Below are 17,615 nucleotides of genomic sequence, written 5' to 3'. Positions count from 1 at the left end.
CTTCCATATCTAGTAAACAGATTGAGTCAAAACAAACTCAAACTCATTCTAATAGCACCAACATGGGCAAGACAACCTTGGTATACAACACTACTAGACCTGTCAGTAGTACCTCATGTCAAACTACCCAACAGGCCAGATCTGTTAACACAACACAACACAAGCAACAAATCAGGCATCCAAACCCAGCATCGCTGAATCTAGCAATTTGGCTCCTGAAATCCTAGAATTTGGACACTTAAACCTCACACAGGAATGTATGGAGGTCATAAGACAAGCTAGAAGGCCATCCACTAGACACTGCTATGCAAGTAAATGGAAAAGATTTGTTTGCTACTGCCATAATAATCAAGTTCAACCATTGCATGCATCTCCAAAAGATGTTGTAGGGTATTTACTACATTTGCAAAAGTCAAATCTAGCTTTCTCTTCCATAAAGATACATCTCGCAGCAATATCTGCATACCTGCAAATTACTCATTCAACTTCCCTATTTAGAATACCTGTCATTAAAGCATTTATGGAAGGCCTAAAAAGAATTATACCACCAAGGACACCACCTGTTCCTTCATGGAACCTCAATATTGTCTTAACAAGACTCATGGGTCCACCTTTCGAACCCATGCATTCTTGCGAAATGCAATATCTAACGTGGAAAGTTGCATTTCTCATTGCCATTACATCTCTAAGAACAGTAAGTGAAATTCAGGCATTTACTATACAAGAACCATTTATTCAAATACACAAAAATAAGGTAGTTCTAAGAACCAACCCAAAATTCTTACCAAAGGTCATCTCACCGTTCCACTTAAATCAAACAGTAGAATTGCCAGTGTTCTTTCCACAGCCAGACTCCATAGCTGAAAGAGCACTACATACATTAGACATCAAAAGAGCACTAATGTACTACATTGACAGAACAAAACTAATTAGGAAAACAAAACAACTATTTATTGCATTTCAAAAACCTCATACAGGAAATCCAATATCAAAACAAGGTATAGCTAGATGGATAGTTAGGTGCATCCAAACCTGCTATCTTAAAGCAAAGAGACAGCTGCCTATTACACCAAAGGCACACTCAACCAGAAAGAAAGGTGCTACCATGGCCTTTCTAGGAAATATTCCAATGAACGAAATATGTAAGGCAGCAACATGGTCTACGCCTCACACATTTACTAAGCACTACTGTGTAGACGTGTTATCTGCACAACAAGCCACAGTAGGTCAAGCTGTACTAAGAACTTTATTTCAAACTACTTCCACTCCTACAGGCTGAACCACCGCTTTTGGGGAGATAACTGCTTACTAGTCTATGCACAGCATGTGTATCTGCAGCTACACATGCCACCGAACGGAAAATGTCACTTACCCAGTGTACATCTGTTCGTGGCATTAGTCGCTGCAGATTCACATGCGCCCACCCGCCTCCCCGGGAGCCTGGAGCCGTTTGGAAGTAATCTTCAACATTTGTACATTTGTAAATATATTACTTTAACCTTCATTTTGTACATACTTATTCATTCCATTGCATGGGCACTATTACTAACATACACAACTCCTACCTCACCCTCTGCGGGGAAAACAATCTAACATGGAGTCGACGCCCATGCGCAATGGAACCAAAGTAGGAGGAGTCCCTCGGTCTCTTGACTCGAAAAGACTTCTTCGAAGAAAAACAACTTGTAACACTCCGACCCAACACCAGACGGCGGACTATGCACAGCATGTGAATCTGCAGCGACTAATGCCACGAACAGATGTACACTGGGTAAGTGACATTTTCCATATACACTGCATAGACCTCTCATTTCTTTATATTAACATATACACTTGTGCACTCTTTACTTTACCCTCCTATGGGAAACAATCTAACAAAGGACTCTATGCCCATGCACTCTATCACTGAGAGGAGTCACTCGATCTCGTGACTCAAAAACCTTCTTAGAAGAAAAACAACTTGTAACACTCCGAACACTAGATGGCGAACTTATGCACAGCATGTGAATCTACAGCACTACATGAACAGATGTCTACTGGGTAAGTAACTGTAGGATGTTGGCTCTGTATGCACTATTTCAAAGTAAGGAATAGTATGCACAGAGTCCAAGGGTTCCCCTTAGAGGTAAGATAGTGGCAAAAAGAGATAATACTAATGCTCTATTTTGTGGTAGTGTGGTCGAGCAGTAGGCTTATCAAAGGAGTACTGTTAAGCATTTGTTGTACACACACAGGCAATAAATGAGGAACACACACTCAGAGACAATTCCAGGCCAATAGGTTTTTGTATAGAAAAATATATTTTCATAGTTTATTTTAAGAACCACAGGTTCAAGATTTACATGTAATACTTCAAATGAAAGGTATTGCAGGTAGGTACTTTAGGAACTTTGAATTAGCAAAATAGCATATACAGTTTTCACATAAATCACATATAGCTATTTTAAAACTAGACACAGTGCAATTTTCAACAGTTCCTAGGGGGAGTAAGAGTTTGTTAGTTTTTGCAGGTAAGTAAACCACCTACGGGGTTCAAGTTTGGGTCCAAGGTAGCCCACCGTTGGGGGTTCAGAGCAACCCCAAAGTTACCACACCAGCAGCTCAGGGCGGGTCAGCTGCAGAGGTCAAAGTGGTGCCCAAAACGCATAGGCTTCAATGGAGAAGGGGGTGCTCCGGTTCCAGTCTGCCAGCAGGTGAGTACCCGAATCTTCGGAGGGCAGACCAGGGGGGTTTTGTAGGGCACCGGGGGGGACACAAGTCCACACAGAAAGTACACCCTCAGCAGCACGGGGGCAGCCGGGTGCAGTGTGCAAACATGTGTCGGGTTTTAATGGGAGACCAAGGGGTCTCTTCAGCGATGCAGGCAAGGGGGCGGGCTCCTCGGGGTAGCCACCACCTGGGCAAGGGAGAGGGCCTCCTGGGGGGTCACTCCTGCACTGGAGTTCGGATCCTTCAGGTCCTGGGGGCTGCAGGTGCAGAGTCTTACCAGGCGTCGGGATCTGAGGAGCAGGCAGTCGCGGTCAGGGGGAGCCTCAGGATTCCCTCTGCAGGCGTCGCTGTGGGGGCTCAGGGAGGGCAACTCTGGCTACTCACGGTCTCGCAGTCGCCGGGGAGACCTCCCTGAAGTGATTGTTCTCCACAAGTCGAGCCGGGGGCGTTGGGTGCAGAGTGTCAAGTCTCACGCTTCTGGCGGGAAACGCAAGTTGTTTCAAAGTTGCTTCTTTGTTTCAAAGTTGCAGTCTTTGGTGAACAGGGCTGCTGTCCTCGGGAGTTCTTGGTCCTTCTAGAACAGGGCAGTCCTCTGAGGATTCAGAGGTCGCTGGTCCCTGGGGAAAGCGTTGCTGGAGCAGTGTCTTTAGAAGGGGGGGGAGACTGGCCGGTAGAGCTGGGGCCAAAACAGTTGGTGTCTCCGTCTTCTCTGCAGGGGTTTCCAGCTTAGCAGTCCTCTTCTTCTTGGGTTGGAGGAATCTGAGTTCCTAGGTTCTGGGGAGCCCTTAAATACTAAATTTAAGGGCGTGTTTAGGTCTGGGGGGGTTAGTAGCCAATGGCTACTAGCCCTGAGGGTGGGTACACCCTCTTTGTGCCTCCTCCCTGAGGGGAGGGGGGCACATCCCTAATCTTAATGGGGGAATCCTCCATCTGCAAGATGGAGGATTTCTAAAAGTTAGTCACCTCAGCTCAGGACACCGTAGGGGCTGTCCTGACTGGCCAGTGACTCCTCCTTGTTTTTCTGATTATCTCCTCCGGCCTTGCCGCCAAAAGTGGGTCCGTGGCCGGAGGGGGCGGGCAACTCCACTAGCTGGAGTGCCCTGGGGTGATGTAACAAAGGGGGTGAGCCTTTGAGGCTCACCGCCAGGTGTTACAGTTCCTGCAGGGGGAGGTGTGAAGCACCTCCACACAGTACAGGCTTTGTTACTAGCCACAGAGTGACAAAGCCACTCTCCCCATGTGGCCAGCAACATGTCTGGTGTGTGGCAGGCTGCTAAAACTAGTCAGCCTACACGGATAGTCGGTTAAGGTTTCAGGGGGTACCTCTAAGGTGCCCTCTGGGGTGCATGTTACAATAAAATGTACACTGGCATCAGTGTGCGCTTATTGTGCTGAGAAGTTTGATACCAAACTTCACAGTTTTCAGTGTAGCCATTATGGTGCTGTGGAGTTCGTGTTTGACAGACTCCCAGACCATATACTCTTATGGCTACCCTGCACTTACAATGTCTAAGGTTTTGCTTAGACACTGTAAGGGCACAGTGCTCATGCACTGGTGCCCTAACCTATGGTATAGTGCACCCTGCCTTAGGGCTGTAAGGCCTGCTAGAGGGGTGACTTATCTATACTGCATAGGCAGTGTGAGGCTGGCATGGCACCCTGAGGGGAGTGCCATGTCCACTTACTTGTTTTGTCCTCACTAGCACACACAAGCTGACAAGCAGTGTGTCTGTGCTGAGTGAGGGGTCCCCAGGGTGGCATAAGATATGCTGCATCCCTTAGAGACCTTCCCTGGCATCAGGGCCCTTGGTACCAGGGGTACCAGTTACAAGGGACTTAGCTGGATGCCAGGGTGTGCCAATTGTGGAAACAAAAGTACAGGCTAGGGAAAGAACACTGGTGCTGGGGCCTGGTTAGCAGGCCTCAGCACAGTTTTAAATCAAAACTTAGCATCAGCAAAGGCAAAAAGTCAGGGGGTAACCATGCCAAGGAGGCATTTCCTTACAGTAACATTATATTTTTATATATTGTAGGAAGTTGGCTCTGTATATACTATTTCAAAGTAAGAAACAGTGTGCACAGAGTCCAAGGGTTCCCCTTAGAGGTAAGATAGTGGCAAAAAGAGAATTCTAACGCTCTATTTTGTGGTAGTTTGGTCGAGCAGTAGGCTTATCAGAGGGTAGTGTTAAGCATTTGTTGTACACACAAGCAATAAATGAGGAACACACACTCAGACTTACTCCAGGCCAATAGGTTTATATATAGAAAAATATATTTTCTTAGTTTATTTTAAGAAATACAGGTTCAAGATTTACAAGTAATACTTCAATTGAAAGGTATTTCACTCAGGTATTCTAGGAACTTTGAATAATCACAATAGCATGTACAGTTTTGACAAAAATGGCAATAAGCTATTTTAAAAGTGGACACAGTGCAAAAATCAACAGTTCCTGGGGGAGGTAAGTAAATGTTAAGTTCACAGGTTAGTAAAACACTTACAGGGTTCAAAGTTGGGTCCGAGGTAGACCACCGTTGGTGGTTCCAGGCAACCCCAAAGTTACCAAACCAGCAGCTCAGGGCCGGTCAGTTGCAGAGGTCAAAGTGGTGCCAAAAACACACAGGCTTCAATGGAAATAGGGGTGCCCCAGTTCCAGTCTGCCAGCAGGTAAGTACCCATGTCTTCAGAGGGAAGACCAGGGTTTTTTTTGTAGGGCACTGGGTGGTGGGGACACAAGCAGGCACAAAAAGTACACCCTCAGCGGCACAGGTGCGGCCGGGTGCAGAGTGCAAACAGGCGTCGGTTTTCCTATAGGAATCAATGGGGAGACCCGGGGGTCTCTTCAACGATGCAGGCAGGCACGGGGGGCTCCTCGGGGTAGCCACCACCTGGCTAGGCCGAGGGTCGCCTGGGTGTCGCTCCTGCACTGGAGTTCGGTTCCTTCAGGTCCTGGGGGCTGTGGGAGCAATGGTCGGAGGGGTGGGCATCTCCACTAGCTGGGATGCCCTGTGGCGCTGTAACAAAGGGGCTGAGCCTTTGAGACTCTCCGCCAGGTGCTACAGTTCCTGCAGGTGGAGGTGAGAAGCACCTCAACCCAGTACAGGCTTTGTTCCTGGCCACAGAGTGACAAAAGCACTCTCCCCATGTAGCCAGCAACATGTCTGGTGTGTGGCAGGCTGCCAAAAACTAGTCCGCCCACACTGGAAGTCGGGTATGTTTTCAGGGGCATCTCTAAGATGCCGTCTGGGTGTATTTTTACAATAAAGAGTACACTGGCATCAGTGTGCATTTATTGTGCTGAGAAGTTTGATACCAAACTACCCAGTTTTCAGTTTAGCCATTATGGTGCTGTGGAGTTCATGTTTGACAGACTCGCAGACCATATACTCATGGCTACCCTGCACTTACAATGTCTAAGGTTTTGCTTAGACACTGTAGGGGCATAGTGCTCATGCACATATGCCCTCACCTGTGGTATAGTGCACCCTGCCTTAGGGCTGTAAGGCATGTTAGAGGGGTGACTTACCTATGCCACAGGCAGTGTGAGGTTGGCATGGTACTCTGAGGGGAGTGCCATGTCGATTTAGTCATTTTCTCCCCACCAGCACACACAAGCTGGCACGCACCCAGGGTAGCATAAGACATGCTGCAGCCCTTAGAGACCTTCCCTGGCATCAGGGCCCTTGGTACCAGGGATACTAGTTACAAGGGACTTACCTGGGTGCCAGGGTTGTGCCAATTGTGGAGACAAAGGTACAGTTTAGGGAAAGAACACTGGTGCTGGGGCCTGGTTAGCAGGGTCCCAGCGCACTTTCAAGACATAACTTGGCATCCGCAAAGGCAAAAAGTCAGGGGGTAACCATGCCAAGGAGGCATTTCCTTACACATATATATATATATACACACATGCGCACAAGCAATTTATCCTTATGAGCCAATCATTTCCCACATCTCCTGTTACTTTTTTCTACTTTTCCCTTTTACATTCTTTTAATCATTTTTGCTATCTTTCATAAAATCAATACATCGCCTTGACTAAAAACATAATTCCTGAATCACCGTAACTGTGTTTTTGTTTCCCACAATAGGTTGCAAATTTGGCCTGCTCCATCTCAAATAATGAAGAAGGTGTGAAACTTGTTCGTATGTCAGCAGGCCAACTTGAAGCCCTGTGTCCTCAGGTGAGAACCATACTGCAGCTAGTCAAAATATGCTGTATGTAAGACTTTAAGTTCATACAGAGTAAAATCTAATCTTCTAAAGTTGGTGTACATTTAGAGAGAAATTTATAAAAGTTATTTATAGTAAAAGTGACAATTGTATGCGCAGATCAATTTCTGTAGCAAATTGTAACTTGAGTAATATCAGATAACAACTACTTCTCATACTATCTTGGCCCTGGGTACAGTCTGAAGATTGTAGTTGGAGCTGTGTTTTTGCAGAATGGTTTGCTATTCCATATCCCTGGGTATGTGACTTGTTAGTGCTTAAAGCTATTCATTGTCTTATAGGTAATTTATGATGAAAAGCCCAGTGCATAGAATAGATCATTAATTGCAATCGCAAGTTAACCCTGTGAGTTTTTCCACATAGGCCAGCCTGCCTCCCCTATGCACTTCTCCCCTTCTCCCTTCCAATGAGTTACTTAATTTAAATAGATATTTCCATATAGCCCTTAACCAGTAGTTGTTTGTGCTGTGCCTTAATGTAAGGGTCATGAATCTGCAGAATACTTAATTGGTGAACCTTTTTTGGAGCTGATCACCCACTACTCTTGTTTCTTTTAGCAATCAGGTATTCTATAATTGTGGGCTGTCCTTCCTCGGGTGGAATGTCTATCCTCCGAAGCCTCCAAGGGAGTAAAGGTGCTACAGTACAAAAGTGTTTTTCATAACTTAAGTAAGCGATTGTAGAAAGTTGGCTCTGTATATACTATTTCAAAGTAAGAAATAGTGTGCACAGTCCAAGGGTTCCCCTTAGAGGTAAGACAGTGGCAAAATTAGATAATTCTAATGTTCTATTTTGTGGTAGTGTGGTCGAGCAGTAGGCTTATCAGAGGGTATTGTTAAGCATTTGTTGTACACAGACAGGCAATAAATGAGGAACTCAAAGACTTACTCCAGGCCAATAGGTTTTTATATAGAAAAATATATTTTCTTAGTTTATTTTGAGAACCACAGGTTCAGGATTTACAAGTAATACTTCAAATGCAAGGTATTTCACTTAGATAATTAAGGAACTTTGAATGAGCACAATATCATATACAGTGTAAGGAAATGCCTCCTTGGCATGGTTACCCCCTGACTTTTTGCCTTTGCTGATGCTATGTTTTGAATTGAAAGTGTGCTGAGGCCTGCTAACCAGGCCCCAGCACCAGTGTTCTTTCCCTTACCTGTACTTTTGTATCCACAATTGGCACACCCTGGCATCCAGGTAAGTCCCTTGTAACTGGTACCCCTGGTACCAAGGGCCCTGATGCCAGGGAAGGTCTCTAAGGGCTGCAGAATGTCTTATGCCACCCTGGAGATCCCTCACTCAGCACAGGCACACTGCTTGCCAGCTTGTGTGTGCTGGTGAGAACAAAATGAGTAAGTCGACATGGCACTCCCCTCAGGGTGCCATGCCAGCCTCTCACTGCCTATGCAAGTATAGATAAGTCACCCCTCTAGCAGGCCTTACAGCCCTAAGGCAGGGTGCACTATACCATAGGTGAGGGCACCAGTGCATGAGCACTGTGCCCCTACAGTGTCTAAGCCAAACCTTAGACATTGTAAGTGCAGTGTAGCCATAAGAGTATATGGTCTGGGAGTTTGTCAAACACGAACTCCACAGCACCATAATGGCTACACTGAAAACTGGGAAGTTTGGTATCAAACTTCTCAGCACAATAAATGCACACTGATGCCAGTGTACATTTTATTGTGAAACACACCCCAGAGGGCACCTTAGAGGTGCCCCCTGAAACTGTATCCAACTATCTGTGTAGGCTGACTGGTTCCAGCAGCCTGCCACACTAGAGACATGTTGCTGGCCCCATGGGGAGAGTGCCTTTGTCACTCTGAGGCCAGTAACAAAGCCTGCACTGGGTGGAGATGCTAACACCTCCCCCAGGCAGGAGCTGTAACACCTGGCGGTGAGCCTCAAAGGCTCACCCCTTTGTTCCAGCACCGCAGGACACTCCAGCTAGTGGAGTTGCCCGCCCCCTCCGGCCACGGCCCCCACTTTTGGCGGCAAGGCCGGAGAAAATAATGAGAACAACAAGGAGGAGTCACTGGCCAGTCAGGACAGCCCCTAAGGTGTCCTGAGCTGAAGTGACTCTAACTTTAAGAAACCCTCCATCTTGCATTCCCCAATAGGATTAGGGATGTGCCCCCCTCCCCTTGTGAGGAGGCACAAAGAGGGTGTACTCACCCTCAGGGCTAGTAGCCATTGGCTACTAACCCCCCAGACCTAAACACGCCCTTAAATTTAGTATTTAAGGGCTTCCCTGAACCTAAGAATTTAGATTCCTGAAACTACAAGAAGAGGACTGCTGAGCTGAAAAACCCCTGCAGAAGAAGAACAGAAGACACCAACTGCTTTGGCCCCAGTCTTACTGGCCTGTCTCCTGCCTTCCAAAGAAACCTGCTCCAGCGACGCTTTCCAAAGGACCAGCGACCTCTGAATCCTCAGAGGACTGCCCTGCTTCAAGAAAGACGAGAAACTCCCGAGGACAGTGGCACTGCTCCAAAAGAACTGCAACTTTGTTACAGAGGAGCAGATTTAAAGACCCCTGCAAATCCCTGCAAGAAGCGTGAGACTTGCAACACTGCACCCGGCGACCTCGACTGGTGGAGAACCAACACCTCAGGGAGGACCCTCCGGCGACTCCGAGACCGTGAGTAACCAAAGTTGTCCCGCCTGAACCCCCACAGCGACGCCTGCAGAGGGAATCCCGAGGCTCCCCCTGACCGCGACTGCCTGAACTCTAATTTCCCGACGGCTTGAAAAGACCCTGCACCCGCAGCCCCCAGCACCTGAAGGATCGGAACTTCTGTGCAGGAGTGACCCCCAGGAGGCCCTCTCCCTTGCCCAGGTGGTGGCTACCCCGAGGAGCCCCCCCCTTGCCTGCCTGCATTGCTGAAGAGACCCCTTGGTCTCCCATTGAATCCTATTGCCAACCCGACGCTTGTTTGCACACTGCACCCAGCTGCCCCCGTGCCGTTGAGGGTGTACTTTCTGTGTGGACTTGTGTGTCCCCCCCCCCCCCCCCCCCGGTGCCCTACAAACCCCCCCTGGTCTGCCCTCCGAAGACGCGGGTACTTACCTGCTGGCAGACTGGAACCGGGGCACCCCCCTTCTCTCCATTGAAGCCTATGTGTTTTGGGCACCTCTTTGACCTCTGCACCTGACCGGCCCTGAGCTGCTGGTGTGGTAACTTTGGGGTTGCTCTGAACCCCCAACGGTGGGCTACCTTGGACCCAAAACTGAACCTTGTAGGTAATTTACTTACCTGCTAAAACTAACAATACTTTACCTCCCCCAGGAACTGTGAAAATTGCACTGTGTCCACTTTTAAGACAGCTATTTGTGTTTTATGTGAAAAGTATATATGCTAATGTAATTATTCAAAGTTCCTAAAGTACTTACCTGCAATACCTTTCAAATGAGATATTACATGTAGAATTTGAACCTGTGGTTCTTAAAATAAACTAAGAAAATATATTTTTCTATAACAAAACCTATTGGCTGGATTTGTCTCGGAGTGTGTGTTCCTCATTTATTGCCTGTGTGTATGTACAACAAATGCTTAACACTACTCCTTTGATAAGCCTACTGCTCGACCACACTACCACAAAATAGAGCATTAGTATTTTCTCTTTTTGCCACTATCTTACCTCTAAGGGGAACCCTTGGACTCTGTGCATGCTATTCCTTACTTTGAAATAGCACATACAGAGCCAACTTCCTACATACAGTCTTTGTAAAAATGGCAATAAGCTATTTTCAAAGTGGACACAGTGCAAAAATCAACCGTTCCTGGGGGAGGTAAGTAAAGGTTAGATTAGGAGGTAAGTAAAACACTTAAAAGTCTCAGTTCTGGGGCATAGGCAGCCCACCATTGTGGGTTCAAGGCAACCCCAAAGTTACCACACCAGCAGCTCAGGGCTGGCCAGGTGCAGAGGTCAAAGAGGTGCCCAAAACACATACGCACCTATGGAGAACAGGGGTGCTCCGGTTCCAGTCTGCCAGCAGGTAAGTACCTGTGTCCTTGGGGGGGGGTGAGGGGGGGCAGACCAGGGCGTTTTGTAGAGCACTGGGTGGGGGACACAAGTAGGCACACAAAGCACACCCTCAGTGGCACTGGGGCGGCCGGGTGCAGTGTGCAAAGCAGGCGTCCGGTTTTGTATTTCTTTCAATGGAGGTACCCGGGGGTCACACTAGCGGTGCAGGCAGGCACGGGAGGGGGGCTTCTTGGGACAGCCAACATCTGGGCTAGGCAGAGGGTCGCCTGGTGGTCACTTCTGCGCTGAGGTTCGGTTCCTTCAGGTCCTGGGGGCTGCCGGTGCAGTGCTGGTTCCAGGCGTCTGGTCCCTTGTTACACGCAGTCACGGTCAGGGGGAGCATCTGGATTCTCTCTGCAGGTGTCACTGTGGGGGTTCTGGGGGGGTCGTCTCTGGCTACTCACGGGCTCGCAGTTGCCAGGGAGTCCTCCCTATAGTGTTTTGTTCTCTGGATCTCGAGTCTGGGGCGTCGGGTGCAGAGTGTGAAGTCTCACGCTTACGATGGGAAACGTGCAGTCTTTGAAAGTTGCTTCTTTGTTGCAAAGAAGTAGCTGGTTTTGAGCCAGGCCGCTGCTCACGGGAGTTTCTTGGTCCTTTAGTCCAGGGCAGTTCTCTGAGGCTTCAGAGGTCGCTGGTCCCTGTTGGATGCATCGCTGGTTGCAGGTTTTCAAAGTTGGAGACAGGCTGGTAGGGCTGGGGTCAAAGCAGTTGTCGTCTTCCTCCTTCTCTGCAGGCTTGTAGGTCAGCAGTCCTTCTTGTTTCTTCAGGTTGCAGGAATCTGATTTCCTGGGTTCAGGGTCTCCCCTAAATACTAAATTTAGGGGTGTGTTTAGGTCTGGGGGGGGGCAGTAGCCAATGGCTACTGTCCTGGAGGGTGGCTACACCCTCTTTGTGAGGGAGGAGGGCACATCCCTAATCCTATTGGGGGAATCCTCCCAAATCAAGATGGAGGATTTCTAAAGGCAGGGGTCACCTCAGCTCAGGACACCTTAGGGGCTGTCCTGACTGGTGGGTGACTCCTCGTTGTTTTTCTCATTATCTCCCCTGGACTTGCTGCCAAAAGTGGAAGCTGTGTCTTGGGGCGGGCATCTCCACTAGCTGGAGTGCCCTGGGGCATTGTAACACGAAGCCTGAACATTTGAGGCTCACTGCTAGGTATTACAATTCCTGCGGGGGTAGGTGTGAAGCACCTCCACCCAGAGCAGGATTTGTTTCTGGCCTCAGGGGGCACAAAGGCCCTCGCCACAGGGGGTCAGAAACTCGTCTGTCAGCAGCAGGCTGGCACAGGCCAGTCAGTCCTGCACTGAAGGATTGGATAAAATACAGGAGGCATCTCTAAGATGCCCTCTGTGCATTTTTTAATAAATCCAACACTGGCATCAGTGTGGGTTTATTATTCTGAGAAGTTTGATACCAAATGTAAAGAAATGGCTCCCTGTTGCAGTTACCCCCCACTTTTTGCCTGATACTGATGCTGACTTGACTGAGAAGTGTGCTGGGACCCTGCTAATCAGGCCCCAGCACCAGTGTTCTTTCACCTAAAATGTATCATTGATTCCACAATTGGCACACCCTGGCACCCAGATAAGTCCCTTGTAACTGGTACCTCTGGTACCAAGGGCCCTGATGCCAGGGAAGGTCTCTAAGGGCTGCAGCATGTATTATGCCACCCTAGAGACCCCTCACCCAGCACAGACACACTGCTTACCAGCTTGTGTGTGCTAGTGAGAACAAAATGAGTAAGTCGACATGGCACTCCCCTCAGGGTGCCATGCCAGCCTCTCACTGCCTATGCAGTATAGGTAAGATACCCCTCTAGCAGGCCTTACAGCCCTAAGGCAGGGTGCACTATACCATAGGTGAGCGTACCAGTGCATGAGCACTGTGCCCCTACAGTGTCTAAGTGTAAGGAAATGCCTCCTTGGCATGGTTGCCCCCTGACTTTTTGCCTTTGCTGATGCTATGTTTACAATTGAAAGTGTGCTGAGGCCTGCTAACCAGGCCCCAGCACCAGTGTTCTTTCCCTAACCTGTACTTTTGTATCCACAATTGGCAGACCCTGGCATCCAGATAAGTCCCTTGTAACTGGTACTTCTAGTACCAAGGGCCCTGATGCCAGGGAAGGTCTCTAAGGGCTGCAGCATGTCTTATGCCACCCTGGAGACCTCTCACTCAGCACAGACACACTGCTTACCAGCTTGTGTGTGCTAGTGAGGGCAAAACGAGTAAGTCGACATGGCACTCCCCTCAGGGTGCCATGCCAGCCTCTCACTGCCTATGCAGTATAGGTAAGACACCCCTCTAGCAGGCCTTACAGCCCTAAGGCAGGGTGCACTATACCATAGGTGAGGGTACCAGTGCATGAGCATGGTACCCCTACAGTGTCTAAACAAAACCTTAGACATTGTAAGTGCAGGGTAGCCATAAGAGTATATGGTCTGGGAGTCTGTCAAACACGAACTCCACAGCACCATAATGGCTACACTGAAAACTGGGAAGTTTGGTATCAAACTTCTGAGCACAATAAATGCACACTGATGCCAGTGTACATTTTATTGTAAAATACACCACAGAGGGCACCTTAGAGGTGCCCCCTGAAACTTAACCGACTGTCTGTGTAGGCTGACTAGTTCCAGCAGCCTGCCACACCAGAGACATGTTGCTGGCCCCATGGGGAGAGTGCCTTTGTCACTCTGAGGCCAGTAACAAAGCCTGCACTGGGTGGAGATGCTAACACCTCCCCCAGGCAGGAGCTGTAACACCTGGCGGTGAGCCTCAAAGGCTCACCCCTTTGTCACAGCCCAGCAGGGCACTCCAGCTTAGTGGAGTTGCCCGCCCCCTCCGGCCACGGCCCCCACTTTTGGCGGCAAGGCTGGAGGGAACAAAGAAAGCAACAAGGAGGAGTCACTGGCCAGTCAGGACAGCCCCTAAGGTGTCCTGAGCTGAAGTGACTCTAACTTTTAGAAATCCTCCATCTTGCAGATGGAGGATTCCCCCAATAGGGTTAGGATTGTGACCCCCTCCCCTTGGGAGGAGGCACAAAGAGGGTGTACCCACCCTCAGGGCTAGTAGCCATTGGCTACTAACCCCCCAGACCTAAACACGCCCTTAAATTTAGTATTTAAGGGCTACCCTGAACCCTAGAAAATCAGATTCCTGCAAACTACAAGAAGAAGGACTGCATAGCTGAAAACCCCTGCAGAGGAAGACCAGAAGACGACAACTGCCTTGGCTCCAGAAACTCACCGGCCTGTCTCCTGCCTTCCAAAGAACTCTGCTCCAGCGACGCCTTCCAAGGGACCAGCGACCTCTGAATCCTCTGAGGACTGCCCTGCTTCGAAAAAGACAAGAAACTCCAGCGGACCTGCTCCAAAAAGACTGCAACTTTGTTTCAAGGAGCAGCTTTAAAGACCCTGCAATCTCCCCGCAAGAAGCGTGAGACTTGCAACACTGCACCCGGCGACCCCGACTCGGCTGGTGGAGAACCAACACCTCAGGGAGGACCCCCGGACTACTCTACGACTGTGAGTACCAAAACCTGTCCCCCCTGAGCCCCCACAGCGCCGCCTGCAGAGGGAATCCCGAGGCTTCCCCTGACCGCGACTCTCTGAAACCTAAGTCCCGACGCCTGGAAAAGACCCTGCACCCGCAGCCCCCAGGACCTGAAGGACCGGACTTTCACTGGAGAAGTGACCCCCAGGAGTCCCTCTCCCTTGCCCAAGTGGAGGTTTCCCCGAGGAAGCCCCCCCTTGCCTGCCTGCAGCGCTGAAGAGATCCGTTGATCTCTCATAGACTAAAATTGCAAACCCGACGCTTGTTTCTACACTGCACCCGGCCGCCCCCGCGCTGCTGAGGGTGAAATTTCTGTGTGGGCTTGTGTCCCCCCCGGTGCCCTACAAAACCCCCCTGGTCTGCCCTCCGAAGACGCGGGTACTTACCTGCAAGCAGACTGGAACCGGGGCACCCCCTTCTCTCCATTCTAGCCTATGCGTTTTGGGCACCACTTTGAACTCTGCACCTAACCGGCCCTGAGCTGCTGGTGTGGTGACTTTGGGGTTGCTCTGACCCCCCAACGGTGGGCTACCTTGGACCAAGAACTGAACCCTGTAAGTGTCTTACTTACCTGGTAAAACTAACAAAAACTTACCTCCCCCAGGAACTGTGAAAATTGCACTAAGTGTCCACTTTTGAAATAGCTATTTGTGAATAACTTGAAAAGTATACATGCAATTGAGATGATTCAAAGTTCCTAATGTACTTACCTGCAATACCTTTCAAACAAGATATTACATGTTAAATTTGAACCTGTGGTTCTTAAAATAAACTAAGAAAATATATTTTTCTATAACAAAACCTATTGGCTGGATTTGTCTCTGAGTGTGTGTACCTCATTTATTGTCTATGTGTATGTACAACAAATGCTTAACACTACTCCTTGGATAAGCCTACTGCTCGACCACACTACCACAAAATAGAGCATTAGTATTATCTCTTTTTACCACTATTTTACCTCTAAGGGGAACCCTTGGACTCTGTGCATGCTATTCCTTACTTTGAAATAGCACATACAGAGCCAACTTCTTACATTGGTGGATCAGCGGTGGCGTACAAGACTTTGCATTTGCTGGACTACTCAGCCAATACCTGATCACACGACAAATTCCAAAATTGTCATTAGAAATTCATTTTTTGCAAATTGAAAGTTTTCTAAATTCTTAAAAGTCCTGCTAGGGCCTTGTGTGTTAAGTCCCTGTTTAGCATTGTCTTTTTAGAGTTTAAAAGTTTGTTAAAAGTTTGAATTAGATTCTAGAAACAGTTTTAGATTCTTAAAAAAGTATTCCAACTCTTAGCAGAATAATGTCTGATACAGAGATGCAGGTGGTGGAACTCGACACCACACCTTACCTCCATCTTAAGATGAGGGAGCTAAGGTCTCTCTGTAATATAAAGAAAATAACCATTGGCTCCAGACCTACCAAAATTCAGCTCCAGGAGCTGTTGGCAGAGTTTGAAAAAGCCAACCCCTCTGATGATGACATCACAGAGGAAGAAATTAGTGACTTGGAGGCCAATGTCCCTCCTCCAGTCCTAAATAGGGAGAACAGGACCCCTCAAGTCCTGTCTCCAACTGTGTTAGTCAGAAATAGTGAGTCCCTCACAGGAGGGTCCCACATTTCTGAAATCACTGAGGATGCTCTCAGTGAAGATGACCTCCTGTTAGCCAGGATGGCCAAAAGATTGGCTTTAGAGAGACAGCTCCTAGCCATAGAAAGGGAAAGACAAGAGATGGGCCTAGGACCCATCAATGGTGGCAGCAATATAAATAGGGTCAGAGATTCTCCTGACATGTTAAAAATCCCCAAAGGGATTGTGACAAAATATGAAGATGGTGATGACATCACCAAATGGTTCACAGCTTTTGAGAGGGCTTGTGTAACCAGAAAAGTGAACAGGTCTCACTGGGGTGCTCTCCTTTGGGAAATGTTCACTGGAAAGTGTAGGGATAGACTCCTCACACTCTCTGGAAAAGATGCAGAATCTTATGACCTCATGAAGGGTACCCTGATTGAGGGCTTTGGATTCTCCACTGAGGAGTACAGGATTAGGTTCAGGGGGGCTCAAAAATCCTCGAGCCAGACCTGGGTTGACTTTGTTGACTACTCAGTGAAAACACTAGATGGTTGGATTCAAGGCAGTGGTGTAAGTAATTATGATGGGCTGTACAATTTATTTGTGAAAGAACACCTATTGAGTAATTGTTTCAATGATAAACTGCATCAGCATCTGGTAGACCTAGGACCAATTTCTCCCCAAGAATTGGGAAAGAAGGCGGACCATTGGGTCAAGACAAGGGTGTCCAAGACTTCAACAGGGGGTGACCAAAAGAAAGGGGTCACAAAGACTCCCCAGGGGAAGGGTGATGAGACAACCAAAAATAAAAATAGTAAAGAGTCTTCTACAGGCCCCCAAAAACCTGCTCAGGAGGGTGGGCCCAGAGCCTCTTCACAAAATAATGGGTACAAGGGTAAAAACTTTGATCCCAAAAAGGCCTGGTGTCATAGCTGTAAACAGCATGGACACCAAACTGGAGACAAGGCCTGTCCCAAGAAAGGTTCCACTCCAAACTCCCATCCAGGTAACACTGGTATGGCTAGTCTCCAAGTGGGATCAACAGTGTGCCCAGAGCAAATCAGGGTCCACACTGAAGCTACTCTAGTTTCTGAGGGTGGGGTGGATTTAGCCACACTAGCTGTCTGGCCGCCTAACATGCAAAAATACAGACAGCAACTCTTAATTAATGGGACAAGAATAGAGGGCCTGAGGGATACAGGTGCCAGTGTCACCATGGTGACAGAGAAACTGGTTTCCCCTGGCCAATACCTGACTGGAAAAACTTACACAGTCACCAACGCTGACAATCAGAGAAAAGTACATCCCATGGCAATGGTTACTTTAGAATGGGGAGGGGTCAATGGCCTGAAACAGGTGGTGGTCTCCTCAAATATCCCAGTGGACTGTCTGCTTGGAAATGACCTGGAGTCCTCAGCATGGGCTGAGGTAGAACTAAAAACCCATGCAGCAATGCTGGGTATCCCTGAACTGGTGTGTGTGAAAACAAGAGCACAATGCAAGGCACAGGGTGA

The 17,615-nt window shown here is 48.4% G+C and overlaps 1 protein-coding gene across 1 annotated transcript in view; it reads left to right on the top strand.

Moving 5' to 3' along the window:
- CTNNA1 (catenin alpha 1) overlaps positions 1 to 17,615 on the top strand; it is a 712,178-nt gene that overhangs the window by 268,911 nt on the left and 425,652 nt on the right. Inside the window, exon 10 of the mRNA XM_069199317.1 lies at positions 6,796 to 6,888. Coding sequence (XP_069055418.1) covers positions 6,796 to 6,888 — 93 coding nt within the window. The remainder of the gene's footprint in view (positions 1 to 6,795; positions 6,889 to 17,615) is intronic.

This window comes from Pleurodeles waltl, chromosome 7 (assembly GCF_031143425.1).
Source record: "Pleurodeles waltl isolate 20211129_DDA chromosome 7, aPleWal1.hap1.20221129, whole genome shotgun sequence".
Taxonomy (NCBI): Eukaryota; Metazoa; Chordata; class Amphibia; order Caudata; family Salamandridae; genus Pleurodeles; species Pleurodeles waltl.
Note: the sequence above shows the minus strand (reverse complement) of the source record. Positions and strands in the feature narration are given on the sequence as shown.